At 41.1% G+C, this 14,172-nt stretch overlaps 1 protein-coding gene across 1 annotated transcript in view; it reads left to right on the top strand.

Annotated features, from left to right (window-relative positions):
* Positions 1-260: 260 nt before the first annotated feature.
* Positions 261-14,172, top strand: part of MBD2 (methyl-CpG binding domain protein 2) — a 65,558-nt gene continuing 51,646 nt past the window's right edge. Inside the window, 2 exon segments of the mRNA XM_007080588.3 lie at positions 261-828; positions 831-909. Of these exon segments, the coding sequence (XP_007080650.2) occupies positions 372-828; positions 831-909 (536 nt within the window). The 5' untranslated portion in view covers positions 261-371.

Raw genomic sequence — 14,172 nt, 5'->3', positions numbered from 1 at the left:
ACCCTACAGGAAACAAAACAACCGCAGTCCTTCTGACATTCCTCCACAAAAGACTCCGGGCCCTACCCGCCTTCCGGGCTCTGCGCACCCAAGCGCGGGCGGGGGCCGGAAGGGCGCGGCTGGGGGCGGAGCGGGTGGGGCCAGGGGCGTGCCCTCGAGAAGGCGGAGACAATATGGCCGCCCGGGGAGCTTGGAGGACCTAAGAGGCGGCGGCCGGAGCCACGCCCCGAGCGGGAGGGCCGCTCTGTGCGCGTCCGCTCTATGATGCTTGCGCGCGTCCCCCGCGCGCCGCGCTGCGGGCGGGGCGGGTCTCCGGGATTCCAAGGGCTCGGTTACGGAAGAAGCGCAGCGCCGGCTGGGGAGGGGGCTGGATGCGCGCGCACCCGGGGGGAGGCCGCTGCTGCCCGGAGCAGGAGGAGGGGGAGAGCGCGGCGGGCGGCAGCGGCGCTGGCGGCGACTCCGCCATAGAGCAGGGGGGCCAGGGCAGCGCGCTCGCCCCGTCCCCGGTGAGCGGCGTGCGCAGGGAAGGCGCTCGGGGCGGCGGCCGTGGCCGGGGGCGGTGGAAGCAGGCGGGCCGGGGCGGCGGCGTCTGTGGCCGTGGCCGGGGCCGGGGCCGTGGCCGGGGACGGGGCCGGGGCCGGGGCCGGGGCCGCGGCCGTCCCCCGAGTGGCGGCGGCGGCCTTGGCGGCGACGGCGGCGGCTGCGGCGGCGGCAGCGGTGGCGGCGGCGCCCCCCGGCGGGAGCCGGTCCCTTTCCCGTCGGGGAGCGCGGGGCCGGGGCCCAGGGGACCCCGGGCCACGGAGAGCGGGAAGAGGATGGATTGCCCGGCCCTCCCCCCGGATGGAAGAAGGAGGAAGTGATCCGAAAATCTGGGCTCAGTGCCGGCAAGAGCGATGTCTACTACTTCAGGTACCGCCCTGGGGGCGGGGTGGGGGCAGCGGGGTCAGGCCGGGGTCAAGGGTCAACAGCTGACCTGGGCATGGGATGTCAGTATGAGAGCAGGGCCCGAGGGCACTGGCACAGACAGGCTGGCCTGGTAGTGGAAGGTCCCTGAGCCCTTGGGTGAGAGTTGACCCCAGTACAGTGACAGGTCAGGCACAGTATCTGAATGGTGAGAGCCCAGAGGAGGGCGTCTTAGGTTGACAGTGTTGGGGAAAGTGGTTTGTGGGGAAAAAAAAAAAGGTTCTCTGGCAAGGATGGTTAGTCCATAGAAGGGTTAAAAGAAGGTGTAATTCATCGAAACTATAAAACCCAGTCACTGTTGGCTCCTGTCCCAGCCTTTCCCAGATTCATCATCACAAGAGTGTTTAATCATGCACATGTGGAAGAATTAGCTATCTACAGTAATAAGGCTTCAGTTACTTTGTGAGATCCAGGAAAGTTTGGTATAAAGTAGCCGCTTGGAATGCTTGAAGTTTCTTGGAACTCTCATGGTGTTGCAGAACTTAGTCACTTTTGAAAACTGAAAACACTGTAATATGTTGTTAGACTCTTAGACCAAAATTTGTCCCCCAGGGGATGTTTGGCAATGTCTGGGGACATTTTTGGTTGTCATACCTTGGAAGGGTGTGCTGCTGGCATGTAGTGGGTAGAGACCAGGGATGCTGCAGGATATTCTGTAATGCACAGAATGGTCCCCACAACAAAGAATTATCTGACCCAAAATGTCACCAGTTTGAGAAATCAGGTTGAGAAATCTTGGTCTGAGTGATTCAGGTTTTTGCCCTGATGTGATCTTGCAATTCTGTGGTTCTGCTGTGCATGCCATTTCTTTGGATGATCCAGTAAGCTCAGGAGAGTGCCTGTGGCTGTTGATATCAGTGGAATTTTCTTATCAACAAATTTGCTTATAAAAATAAACCATCCCATTTATAGAAGAGAATATAAACATATTCACTGGTGTGGAGGGCCGTTTTGTGGGCTGATGGACTCATTTTTCAGGGAATATATTTGGGTGTTGGAGCCAGTTGTCGTCAGCCATTTAGCCATTGGAATAATGTTACGGAGGATTTACTTTCATCAAGTAGGTTAATACATTGCCCCTGGTTGGGGAGGGAGGAATATACACACGCGTGCGCAGTCTCTCTCTCTTTCTCTCTCTCTCTCTCTCTCTCTCTCTCTCTCTCTCTCTCTCTCTCTGTCTGTCTCTCCAATGTTTATGAATTGAGAGTACTCTTAAATAGACTTGAGAGGTTAAAAATACATTTGTGCACACACAATGTGATCATCAGTGGTATAACACGTAAATACGACCATATTCCTGATGGCTGCTCAAATGTATGGAAAAATAGTTTCAATTTGTTTCACCTGTTCAAGTAAAAAATGAAAGTGGTGTTGCATGAGAACTTATTTTGTCACTTGGTCTGAGACCACGCATTTTGAAATCTTAAATAATAAAATGGCAAGCTTTTTTTAAACATTCAGAGGTGATAATCTTGTATTTCCCCATCGTTAAATTTTTAAAAAAAAAATTTTTTTTTTTTAACGTTTATTTTCGAGACAGAGAGAGACAGAGCATGAACGGGGGAGGGGCAGAGAGAGAGGGAGACACAGAATCGGAAGCAGGCTCCAGGCTCTGAGCCATCAGCCCAGAGCCCGACGCGGGGCTCAAACTCACGGACTGTGAGATCGTGACCCGGGCTGAAGTCGGACGCTCAACCGACTGAGCCACCCGGGCGCCCCCCCCATCGTTAAATATTAAATTTACTTCAGTAATACTGAAAAGGTTATTGTGGTGGGGCATCTCGGTGGCTCAGTCGGTTGGATGTCCTACTTTGGCTCAGGTCATGATCTTCTGGTCCATGGGTTCGAGCCGTACATTGAGCTCTGTGCTGACAGCTCAGAGCCTGAAGCCTGCTTCCAATTTTGTCTCTCTCTGCCCCTCCCCTGCTCGCGCTCTGTCTCTCTCCATCGCTCAAGAATAAATAAACATTAAAAAATTTTACAAAAGGTTATTGTGGAACAGTAACTCCTCTCAAGTTCACTGGTTTCATTTAGTGCTAGTCACAGTTGTTCACTCTTGCATACTCTTCCATTAACAACTTTTGCTTTCTTTCTAAGCAGGTAGTATGCTACCTTCTTTAGGTGAACTATGTGTTGATGTCTTGTAGCCAGTTACATTTTACAAGAATATTCTGTGTCTGCGATTGAACTCCTTGAGGGATAGGTGACTAGTCTATTCTCAGTAGAGCATCTTAAACTTTGAATTTCACTCTCTATGGCATTTCTCCTGGGATACAGTTTGTTTGGTTTTGGGATGACGTATTTGTTCAAACTAACTTTGGGTTATTGCAAGGAGTTTTTTTGTTGTTTTCCTTGCAGTAGCTGGAAAAGTTATTTCAAGAACGCAGATTGCTGTAGTGCTCATTTTGATTTGTGGTCGTAGTATTTTTTTAAATGTGTTGTAAATTTTTCAATGTTAACTTTTTCATACAAACTCAATAAATATTTTATGGCAGAAAAACTGATCTAATCAGTTTAAGATGAATTTTCCAAACAAATTCATCTGGTATTTTTTGAAGTTTGTTTATTCTGTGAGAGAGAGGAGAGTGAGAGCATGCGTGTGCCAGTGGGGGAGGGGCAGAGAGAGGGTGACAGGATCTGAAGCAGGCTCTGTGCTGACAGCAGAGAGCCTGATGTCGGGCTTGAACTCATGAACCGTGAGATCATGACCCGAGCCGAAGTCGGATGCTTAACCGACTGAGCCACCCGGCTGCCCCTCCAAACAAATTCATCTTACGACAAATCATGAAACCAGTATAGTGATAATTACTTTCTAAAATTGAAGTCTTTTTATTAGACGGTGCAGCATGATTTGCTTTTCACTTTATACAAGATGAAAAGACACAATGAACAGATTTGTGCCACATGTGTTTAGTTAAAGGTTGGAAGGAATGTTATCTAATTGTTTATTGACTACCTACAAAATGTTAGTTATTTGGCAGGATTGTAACAGTCAGTCTTGATTCCCTGCTGAGAGGTTATATTCTGAGGCAGTAGGAAACAGGTAGCATGATGTGGTTTTTGTAACAGAGCAGTTATTCTGTGACTTCCGCTTTCAGTGATAAATGATGGAGGACACCTACTCATACTGAAGGTGAACACATTCTTTCTCTATCAAAGTGTCACAGCTTTGCATATTAGCATCCCCACATATCCCCCACCTGTTAAAAACCAGTAGCTCACAAAACACCAGCCATCTGTGTTAGTAGGTGGGTTAAGAGTTAACGCTCCCATTGGTAGTGTGAACACCTGCACTCATTTGTTCATGTGGTTCTGATGCCAGCTCCTGAATTGGCCTGCCTCTGGGGAGAGGAATTTAAACAACCCGTGCCTGTTAACATAGGGTGTGGCTTACTTACACTGATTAATTGGGCTGAAATTAAGCTCATCGAGAAAGCCTCAAATTTTGGTAGAATGGTGTTTCGGCTGCTCCCGAGACTGCCGAGTTCTAACAGGAAGGCGTGCCTTGAGTTGCCAGTTAAGCAATATAATTATGCCTTCTGTCAGGATTACCGATAGTGTGTGGCAGTTCATACATTATCATACAAAGTGTGTTTTTACAAAAAGGTGTGGTTAGATAAAGAGCTGGATCTATTGGTAATAGTTTCTGAAAAGTTTGTTGCCATCATATGAACCCATTATGTGAACAATAATTTTCTCACTGGTCTCCTTGGCTCCTGTTATTTCTAGTTTTTGGCTCCCTGCGCTTGCTGACTGATATATTTGACATATTATTTTCTTCTGCATAGGACCCTTTTTAGTAGCCAACTCATGCCATTTTTACCTAGTCTAAACTTGTTAGCTTTTAGACTTTTGGTTATAATTTCGGTTAAAGACTTGGGAGTGGAGGTAAACTGTTACAGCTTCTGCCATAAAATATCATGTGGTTGGATACTGGGAACAAAATAGTAAATATTTTTGATTCTTGTATCATAATTATGTTGCATTTGTACCTGATCACTTCTCTGAAAAAAGGATACAGTGGCACTAGAGAACAATTAAAATAATAATAGGGAGCAGGTGCAAGAAGAGAGACTGAATTTATTTCACTTTGATCTGGAAAGAGGAGGACTCAGAGGTCTATAAAATCATGAGTGATATGATAAAAGTAGAAGTCTCTAGGGAAGGCAGCAGAGCACAGGGGTAAAGAGGTCCGGAGTTGGTATTCTAACTCTGCCCTTACCATTTGGTGCAACCTTGAGCCTGTCACACTTCCTGGTCCTGTGGTTTGTGTGTTTGTAAAGTGCATATATGATTTTACCTGTACTTAGAGTGATACAAGGATTCAGTTTCAGTACACTAAAATAAATACATAGATATGTTTAAGGACTAATTAGGGAAAATGATTAATTAAATAACTCCAGTTGTATGGGCTGAAGATACAAATAGGTTTAAAAAAATGTATAGGTGTATCTGACTTGTTACCGAAGGCTGGTAGGATGCTTTGAGGGCATGAGTTCTGGATCATTGAGCATGTCAGAGTTCAGTCAGATCTTTCCTTCTCTCTCTCTCTCTCTCTCTCTCTCTCTCTCTCTCTGACTTTAAAAAAAAAAAAAAGCAAACAAAAAACAGCTCTGCCATGTAGTCTTTGTTGGAAAAAACTTGGTGGACCAGGGGAGAGATCCATTGTTATAGTTTTGTTTTGTTTTTTTTTTTTAATTTTATTTATTTTTGAGAGAGACACAGAGTGTGAGCGGGGGAGGGGCAGAGAGAGGGAGACACAGAATCAGAAGCAGGCTCCAGGTTCTGAGCTATCAGCACAGAGCCTGATGCGGGGCTCAAACCCACAAACCGTGAGATCATGACCTGAGCCGAAGTCGGACGCTCAACAACTGAACCACCCCAGTGCTCCCATTGTTATAGTTCTTAAATATTTAAGTCTCTTTGGCTTTCAGTAAATTGGCTTTTCCCCTACCTAATATCTTCTTTCTGGCCTTCCCCATGTGATTAAACCTGGTGTCTCCTGTATTACTCGTATGTTCATTTCTATAGAACCTGTGGCACTCTCACATAACTGTCTTCTTTCCCCCTAGGTACACCTAGATACTAAATAGGTGTTTACCAATTGATGTGATGCTTAAAATTTTATGAAACAAGTCTTAAATGACTTTCTTAGCTATTGCTTTATATTACCTGGTGGTGTGCTGGGATGAAATTGGTTGGGGTATTTTATTAAGTCCAAGCATTTTCCAGTTTCTTATTTTCATCTTTAGTGTTGAGGATATTATAGAAGGATAGAAAGTAGTTTAGAGATATAGTGAAAATGCTCATAGTGCAGAGACACAAGTGAGAAATCAACATTTGAATCTCATCGAGTCTATAGGTTTGTTTTTTATTAAGTATAGGGTGTTGTGTGTCTTAATTTTATGTGTGTTCTATGTCACAGCTCTCATAGTTTTGGCAGCTATTAGTATTATTTTGCTAAATGCATTACATGTATTATCTTATTGGGTCCTTATAACCCTGTTAGCTGTAGGTGCAATTATCTGCATTTTACACATGCGGACTTGGGACAGGGAAGTTAAGTAATATGCTCAAGGTTGTACTGCTGGTAAGGGCAGAGTTAGAATCCTGATGCAGGGGATTTAACCCCAGAACTTTTAACCACCCTGCTCTGCTGCCTCCCATAGAAAATCCTTACTTGTAATTCTCAAATATTGAACCATCTCATACTTAATCTGCTTTATGGAGCTGGGTGGGCTGCTAAAACAATGTAGTTAGTTACTATTATATTTGCACCTTTAAGTCGACAAAGGGTAAATGTCATTTTATTTTTTTTTTGACAAAGGGTAAATTTTAAATCCTATTTGGTAGTGAAGCCATTGTACCAAAAGATGATCTTCCAGCTCTATGTAATGGAGAGAAAAGAAATTGAAAAATTGTGGTAAATTAACATAATTAAAGGAGTTTCATTCTGGGTAATAGAAGTGATCATTTGGTTCAGAAATGTTTCCTCCTTTCTTGCTTGCTCTTTTGATATATGTTTAATTTAGGATTGACCATGTTGTTTCTCAGATATTCAGACAGGCAGCGTGTTCCCTACGGAGCAAGCTATAGGTCATCTTCGTTTTAAAAGCTTTTACTTAAATTAGAAGAAATCAGGGGTGCCTGGGTGGCTCAGTCAGTTAAGCATCCGACTTAACTTGATTTTGGCTCAGGTCATGATCTCATGGTTCGTGGGATCGGTCCCACGTCAGGGCTCTGTGCTGACAGCACGGAGCCTTCCTGGTATCCTCTGTTTGTCTCTCTCAAAATAAATAAATAAATAAATAAATAAACAATGAAAAAAACTAGAAGAAATCAAATTGTAACTTGCAGTCTAAATGTAGCTCGAGATAGTTTTATGTGTTTCCTCCAAAAAGCTCGTGTGCTTCTTTGAGTTGAGGTACGATTGAAATGTGCGCTGCAGACCAATCAAAAAAATCTCTTTAGTTGGAGAAAGGAATGAAATGCAAGGTTTATTACTAAGTGCTTATTGCATAATTGCAAGTTTGACTTGCTTTTAGTCTTTTCTCTTGAAATAGACTGATTGAAGCCTGGATCTGGAAATAAAAGACACATGGCTGTGGTGGAAATTGTGCTCCAATAATTCTCTCTCAGTTGTACCATCCCAGCTTTCTGTGCTGTGCTAGGGGAATTTTTGTTAGGGTACAACATTGCCATCTGTCCTACATCTGATTTTTCAAATCTGATATGCAAAGTCTCACCTGCCAAAACACCCACAATACCTGTAGTAGAGGAAATACATAGCTCGAAAGGAACTGATACACATATATTCTAGAAATAGTGTCCAACAGAAATTGATAATTTTTTTCAAATTGCTTTTAGAATTTCATTTGTGAGATATAGAGTCATAATTTAATCTTCATAGTGCAGTTTTTTTATTTTTTAGTGCAGCTTTAATTAATCGAGTAGAAGCTGGTGATTTGCAAAGGAAGTGATACTTTTGTGTGTGTGTGTTAGATTTCATAGTGGGACTAATAGAAATTCATAAATTTTTTCCTGTGTTTGAGGTCTTTTCAGACCTGTGTGATGAATTAGAAATAAATCACCAGCTCTTATTTCATGGATTTACTTTTTGACTTGGGGTATTAATACCCTTTGCAGTCCTTGTTTATTGGTCTTTTATGGCTATTTGCCATTTCCACTAAGAAATGCCTAGGCAAATTGTAAAATGAAGTTTTGCTTAACTTCATCAGAACTTCTAAAAACTAAAACTTCACAAGGAAGAATAAAAGTATGGAATAGAGTGAAATTTTAGTAATATCTATGGATCTTATGATTTTTGCCTTGTCTTATAAATTCAAACTTGTTTGGGAACTTGATTACATAAGTTGAATGTAAATAATGGTAAATTCTCAAATTTAAATTTTGAAATTGAACACTTTGTTCAATCATTCAATCAGAAATGATTATGAGTTATTTACAAACATGTGGAAGAAGATTTTTGAAATATATCTTGGTGTTCTTTTTATGCTGGACGAATTCATAGATGAAAGAAAGTGTGAATGTTATAAAATTATTTTCAACATGTATGCAGTGATGTGTGCCTCTCTTTAAAAAAGCCTTTCCCAGAGGCCTGTAGTGGAAACGGGCAAGTCCTATGGCATTTTGAGCATAATTCTGTTAACCTTTCCCACATGTGCTGTAATCGTTGGCAGTCTTGAACACCAGATTCTGAACCTCCTCAAGGTGAGTGGCTGAGTCTGATTCATTCTTGAATCTCCAGTATCCATAGTCCCTGCTATACAGAAAGCTCTTAAGAATTGCTTGTTGAATGAAGCAAATAGTTAATACATTTCTATTAAATGATCTAAAAAACTGGTTAGTGTTGGCTGTAAATAGGCCTGCACTATAGAGGTGGTCTTGTGTCTCCTGCTATAGCCAGCATCCTGTCTTGTACCATACCAGGTATGCAGATAGTGAATAGCTGAGGCAAATGTTCTTATTTTTCTTCAGACTTGAGTGTGTTTAGTGTTTGTGTGTGTATTCCATACAGATTTTTAGACCTGAAGGAATCTGTAGTAGGACTTTTGATTACAATTTTCATATTAAAAAATCCTTTTATCCTTTGCTTTAAACATCTACCATCAAAAATTGCTTTTGTATCATCTGGGGAGGATAACATATTTCTATCTACTGTTAACTAATATATTATTTCTTTGTGCCGTAACTGTAAAGTTATTTGTTATAGTATCTGGTAGGAAGTAGTTTATGATAAAAAAATAATGTAAAAGTGGTTATACAGAATACATGTTGCAACTTTATACTCTTAGATCCTACAGTCATAAACTTACTAGTCAGTTCCTAACTGCTTTCTCTCCCCTTCTGTACTTATTTGAAGACCAGTAAGTCTGTCTGTAGACCACACTTGTGTTGCACTGGTTTAGAATAAGAATGGAAACTTCTGAGTCAGAAAATTGGGACTTGAGTCTTGAATCTTGCTTTACTATTTTAACTTGGACAGATTTATAAGCTTCCATAATATAAGCCTCTGATCCCTCAACTGTAAATCAAAGGTAAGAAGTTTACCTCGTGGAATTTTTTTAGGTTAAATGAAAGTACGTGTAAGACATTTGGCATGTAGTAGATGGTCAGCAGATCAATAAAATGGTAGTTTCTTTCCCTTCGCTTAATTAACCAATGTAAACAGTTGTTAATTATGTGGAGATTTACAGTATTTTAATTTTGAAATGTGATTAGGGCATGTTCATCAGGGTTTTTAGAAATATTTTATTTTTTCCCCTGATTAGAAGAGTGACCCATGCTCAGTGTGGAAATTGGGAAAATATAGGAGTGTAGAGAGAGCAATGACAATCAGCTTTGTAGTCCTAAAGAGAATCAGTGTTAATATTTTGACATATTGCCTTCCATTCTCTGTGTATATAGGTGTATATGTTCTTTTTAAAAATTTGTTTTTAATGTTTACTTATTTTTGAGAGAGCGAGAGAGCGAGCGCGAGAGAGAGAGCGCGAGCAAGCGCATGAGCAGGGAAGGGGCAGAGAGGGAGACACAGACTCTGAAGCAGGCTCCAGGCCTGAGCTGTCAGCACAGAGCCCGACACAGGGCTCAAACTCATGAACCAGGAGATCATGACCTGAGCTGAAGTTGGACGCTCAACTGACTGAGCCACTCAGGCACCCCTGTGTGTACGTTCTTTTATAGTTCTTTTTACACTGGAAGAATCCATAGATTAAAGCAAGGATGAATGTCTTAAAATTATTTTTAACATGTATGCTGTGATGTATGCGTTTCTTTAAAAAGGCCTATTCCAGAGGCCCCCTACCTCTTTTTTCAAAATATAGTCTTTTTTTTGGGGGGGGGTATACTTATCTAATTTTTTATTATGGAAAAATTCAAATGTGCAAGAGCAAAAATTGTTAGAAAAGTGTAATGAAGCTCCTATGGGCTCATCAACCAGTTTTAATAATTATGAACTCCTGGCCAAGCTTGTTTCATCAATATTCAACTCCCTTTTCCCATTATATTTTGAAATAATTCCCAGATGTATTTAATTTCTGACATTTCCATAACAGTGTCCAGTCCTCAATTCAACCAAAATAACCAGTGTTTTTTCCTTTTTTCTTTCTCACCTTTAGGCAGTGGGATGAGATTAGGTAGTGGATCACCCTGGCTTTTATTTTTTTCTAGCTTTGATATGGAGATAATAGAATTTGCTATCAGTAATATACTGTTTGCATGTTGTTTGTTACATAAATGCTAGTTTATGGAATGAGAATGATTGGTACAGAATTCATATTATACTTAAGGTCTTTTATTACCACTTAAAATTGCGTTGGTGATTCCTTAAACATTTATGCCAAGGGAAAAGGTGCAATGTTGTCACATTTACCAGCAGCCAAACTGTAAATATTTTTTTTTCCCTAATGATACTTTAAAAATAATTCTCTACCTCTCCCTCAACTGCTAAGGAAGTTCTTTAATGCTCACATTTACTTGCCCAAACTTCATATTTTTAAAAAATTACTTTGAAATTTTCAGGGGATATATACAGCTTGTATACTTTAATGTTTGTTTTAAACATTTTATTATAGAAATTTTCAAACATATATGTAAAAGTAGATCATATAAAAAAACTACCAAGTACTCAATTCAGCAGTTGTTAGTCTTATTTCTTCCATCCCCCAATGTACTACCTCGACTCAACCTTATTATTTGGAAGCAAATCTGACATCATATCATTTCATTCATAAATAACTACTTGAGTATGCTGCTTGTGAAGATAAGATTTAAACTTGTAGAAGTTTTATAACCATGTAGAACTAACTCAGTATTTCAAAGCCAGAATACAAGAGATGCCAATAGGCAGTTTGTGATTATTTACCTGATACTGGCAGTAATTGCTATATGGTTCAGAGGAAGGAAACCTTCCACCGCTTCATTCTGGGAAGGAAGGCTTTTTATGGAAGAGCTATAATGTGGATTGGTATTTCTGGGCCCTTGAGGATCAGGGTTGGAGTCCTGCATTATGGATTGGGTAACAGGTATGATTTGCAAAAGGCCTAAGAGGGAACCATTCAGCCTGTTTCGAACAGTGAACAAACTAACATGGTTGGAGCAGAGGTCATTGAGTAAGAGGAGTGGAAAGTAGGGTTGACAGGTTTAGAGGAGGTTAGAAAAAGGATCTTAAATGCAGAGCTAAGATGTTTGGTATCCTTTTGCTAATGGGTTAAAGTCATTGAAGGCTTTTCAGCTGAAACTATGGTCAGAGTGGTGTTTAGGAAGAGTAATTTGGGTAGTTTAGAATGCAGAGACCAGCAAGTAGAAAGTCAGTTAGCCTGTCCTGGTGATTCAGACTCAAGGTGATAAAGACTTGATTTGGGCAATGGCAATGGAAAGGAAGGATAGATTCAAAGAAAGGAACTGGATTTAGTAGTACCTGATGGGAGACATAAGTAAGACAAGACAAGACAAGTAGATAAAATGTACTGGAGACAAACTGCAGACGAGGGCTGAAGATGGTTCACTTTAGGAAAGGCCCGCGTGTAAAGGTGGGAGGAAAGGAACTAAAAAAGGGAGATTGGGAGCTGACTTGTAGGTAGATTTCTCTGTGTGTATGTCATACAGCTTTGAAGCAATGGTATACGTTATTTGAATTAATTGATTTGACAGTTTTCTGATTATGTATTTGGTACCGAAGTACAAGATAATTTTGATTTCAGATCTTAGTCTCAACCAAAATTTGACTTGTGGAGACAGTTGTTAAAGTCAGAGAAGTCTTTTTCTTTCGGGACTTACTCTGTAACTAACAAATAAGCTTTAACATTTAAAGAGGTATGAAACAAAGGAAGTTGATGTTTTTTTGATCTCAAACTTTTCCAGAGCTGTAGCTTAGGGAATTTTTAGTATGGAGGTTTTTCTCATGCCTCACAAAGTACTGTTGGAGAGTGATGCCCTCCTGAACATGCTCTTCAGCCGTGTAGCTGGCCGTCTGCTGTCCACAGTGCTCCTTGTCGCTCATAGGCCAGCTCTCCTTATTGTGCTCTGATTACTGCCACCTCCACAGTTCATCCTGTTAGAAACTGGTTCGGAGGTATACTGGTGTTTGCTCAGACTCTGGGCTCCTCATCCTGTTCGACTGAACATCGTGATGATCCATGAAAACATATGTTCTGCTCCACCAGAGGAGTGTTTTCAGGGTGCAGTTGCACAGGCCAGGAGCAGGTCTTCAGAAGAGTTGCTTTTTCTGTGGAGACTGGCAGGGTGTGCTATCGTCAGGTAGCTCAGGGAATGATGATCACAGGTGAGTATACAGAGCGATAAAATGGGAATACCACTAAACTAAGGTGACCAGAATTAAAGTAGTTTCTGTTATCTCAATGAAATTTTTTTAGAGTGGAAAGTCAGATGCTAATAAAATTTCTTTTTGATAATCTCTAGTTAGAAACCTCTAAGGCGGTGTTACACGTAAGTACTTTAAACAGTTTAATTAAAATGAAAGCTAGCAAAGGCATAGATGAAATGTCCTCATCTGAAATTAAAACTCTCACATCTTTGATTTTCATTTCATCATTATTTAGGGTATTTGGAGGGTAGGAGAAGTTAAAGGTGAGACCACAAGTTGGTTCTGGGTGGGCATATCTAGGGGACAGTTGGTAGGGAATTTTTTTGTGTGGTTGAAAGTGAAATATTAGTATTTCATTACTGGGATTAGAAGTAATCGCTTTGGTTAGAGAAAGCTGAAAATGACTAATATCCTTCACTAGTCTACTAGAATGTTCCTAGGTTATAGTTTGCTGCTTTTAGAATAAAAGCTTAGTCATGCTAATCCCTGGTGTGTGTGAGATTGCGACCTACTTACTGCAGCCATCTTAGAGGGCAGACCGATGATGACTTAGTCATTCTGGGTAGTTTTTTTGTTCATCTAGCATTATTTCCTCCACCACTTTCAGGGTCATGTCGGTGCTATCCACATATTTCTGTACCTGATGGGAAGAATTCTTACTTAACCATTCCCTTGGCCTTTGCCTTTCTATATGCTTGCCTTCATCTTGTGCAGAGGAAGGTCTCTGGTTTATAATCTCCTGGGGCAGCCAGGTTGACTTCCCTAAAACACTAAGCACAAGCTATAGCAGTTACAGAGAACGGCTTGTACCACTGTTCTGAAGGCAGCCGTGTGTGTGACCAGTACTTGTAGCTCTCCCGCGTAGATGCCGCATAGAATTCCGTCTTTATGACTGGGGATAGTGATTTGTATGAATAACCGATAGAGTACCAGTTAATAGTCTACCTTTTTTGGGATATGTTCATAGCTAAGACTTGATTTCCACTTTCTTCATTGCTAATTTAGTTTATCGGTAGAGTATGTCAGGCCTTTCTCACAGTTTCCATTTGATTTTTAAAATCAGTAGACATAGGAACTATTTAAACCATATTAAATTGCTAATCTAGATTATAAGCTATGCAGTCACATTAATTGAGTTCTTACGTAGTTAGATTTCCTTAATTTGGGGAGGAGTGTCTAAAACTGATTTCTAATGAGTTTTGTTCTAGAGTGATGTTATACTGAGGCTCTAGTATGTGTTCAACTGCAGTAGATAGCTGGCATTTCCACCGTTTCATAAGAAACTACTCATTGCAGGGCTAATTTGTGAATTTAGTAAATTGATTTCTTAAAAAATGATTTTCTGGTTGTCTGTAAGCTGTATC

This window comes from Panthera tigris, chromosome D3 (assembly GCF_018350195.1).
Source record: "Panthera tigris isolate Pti1 chromosome D3, P.tigris_Pti1_mat1.1, whole genome shotgun sequence".
NCBI lineage: Eukaryota > Metazoa > Chordata > Mammalia > Carnivora > Felidae > Panthera > Panthera tigris.
This window is presented reverse-complemented; position numbering and strand designations above follow the sequence as displayed.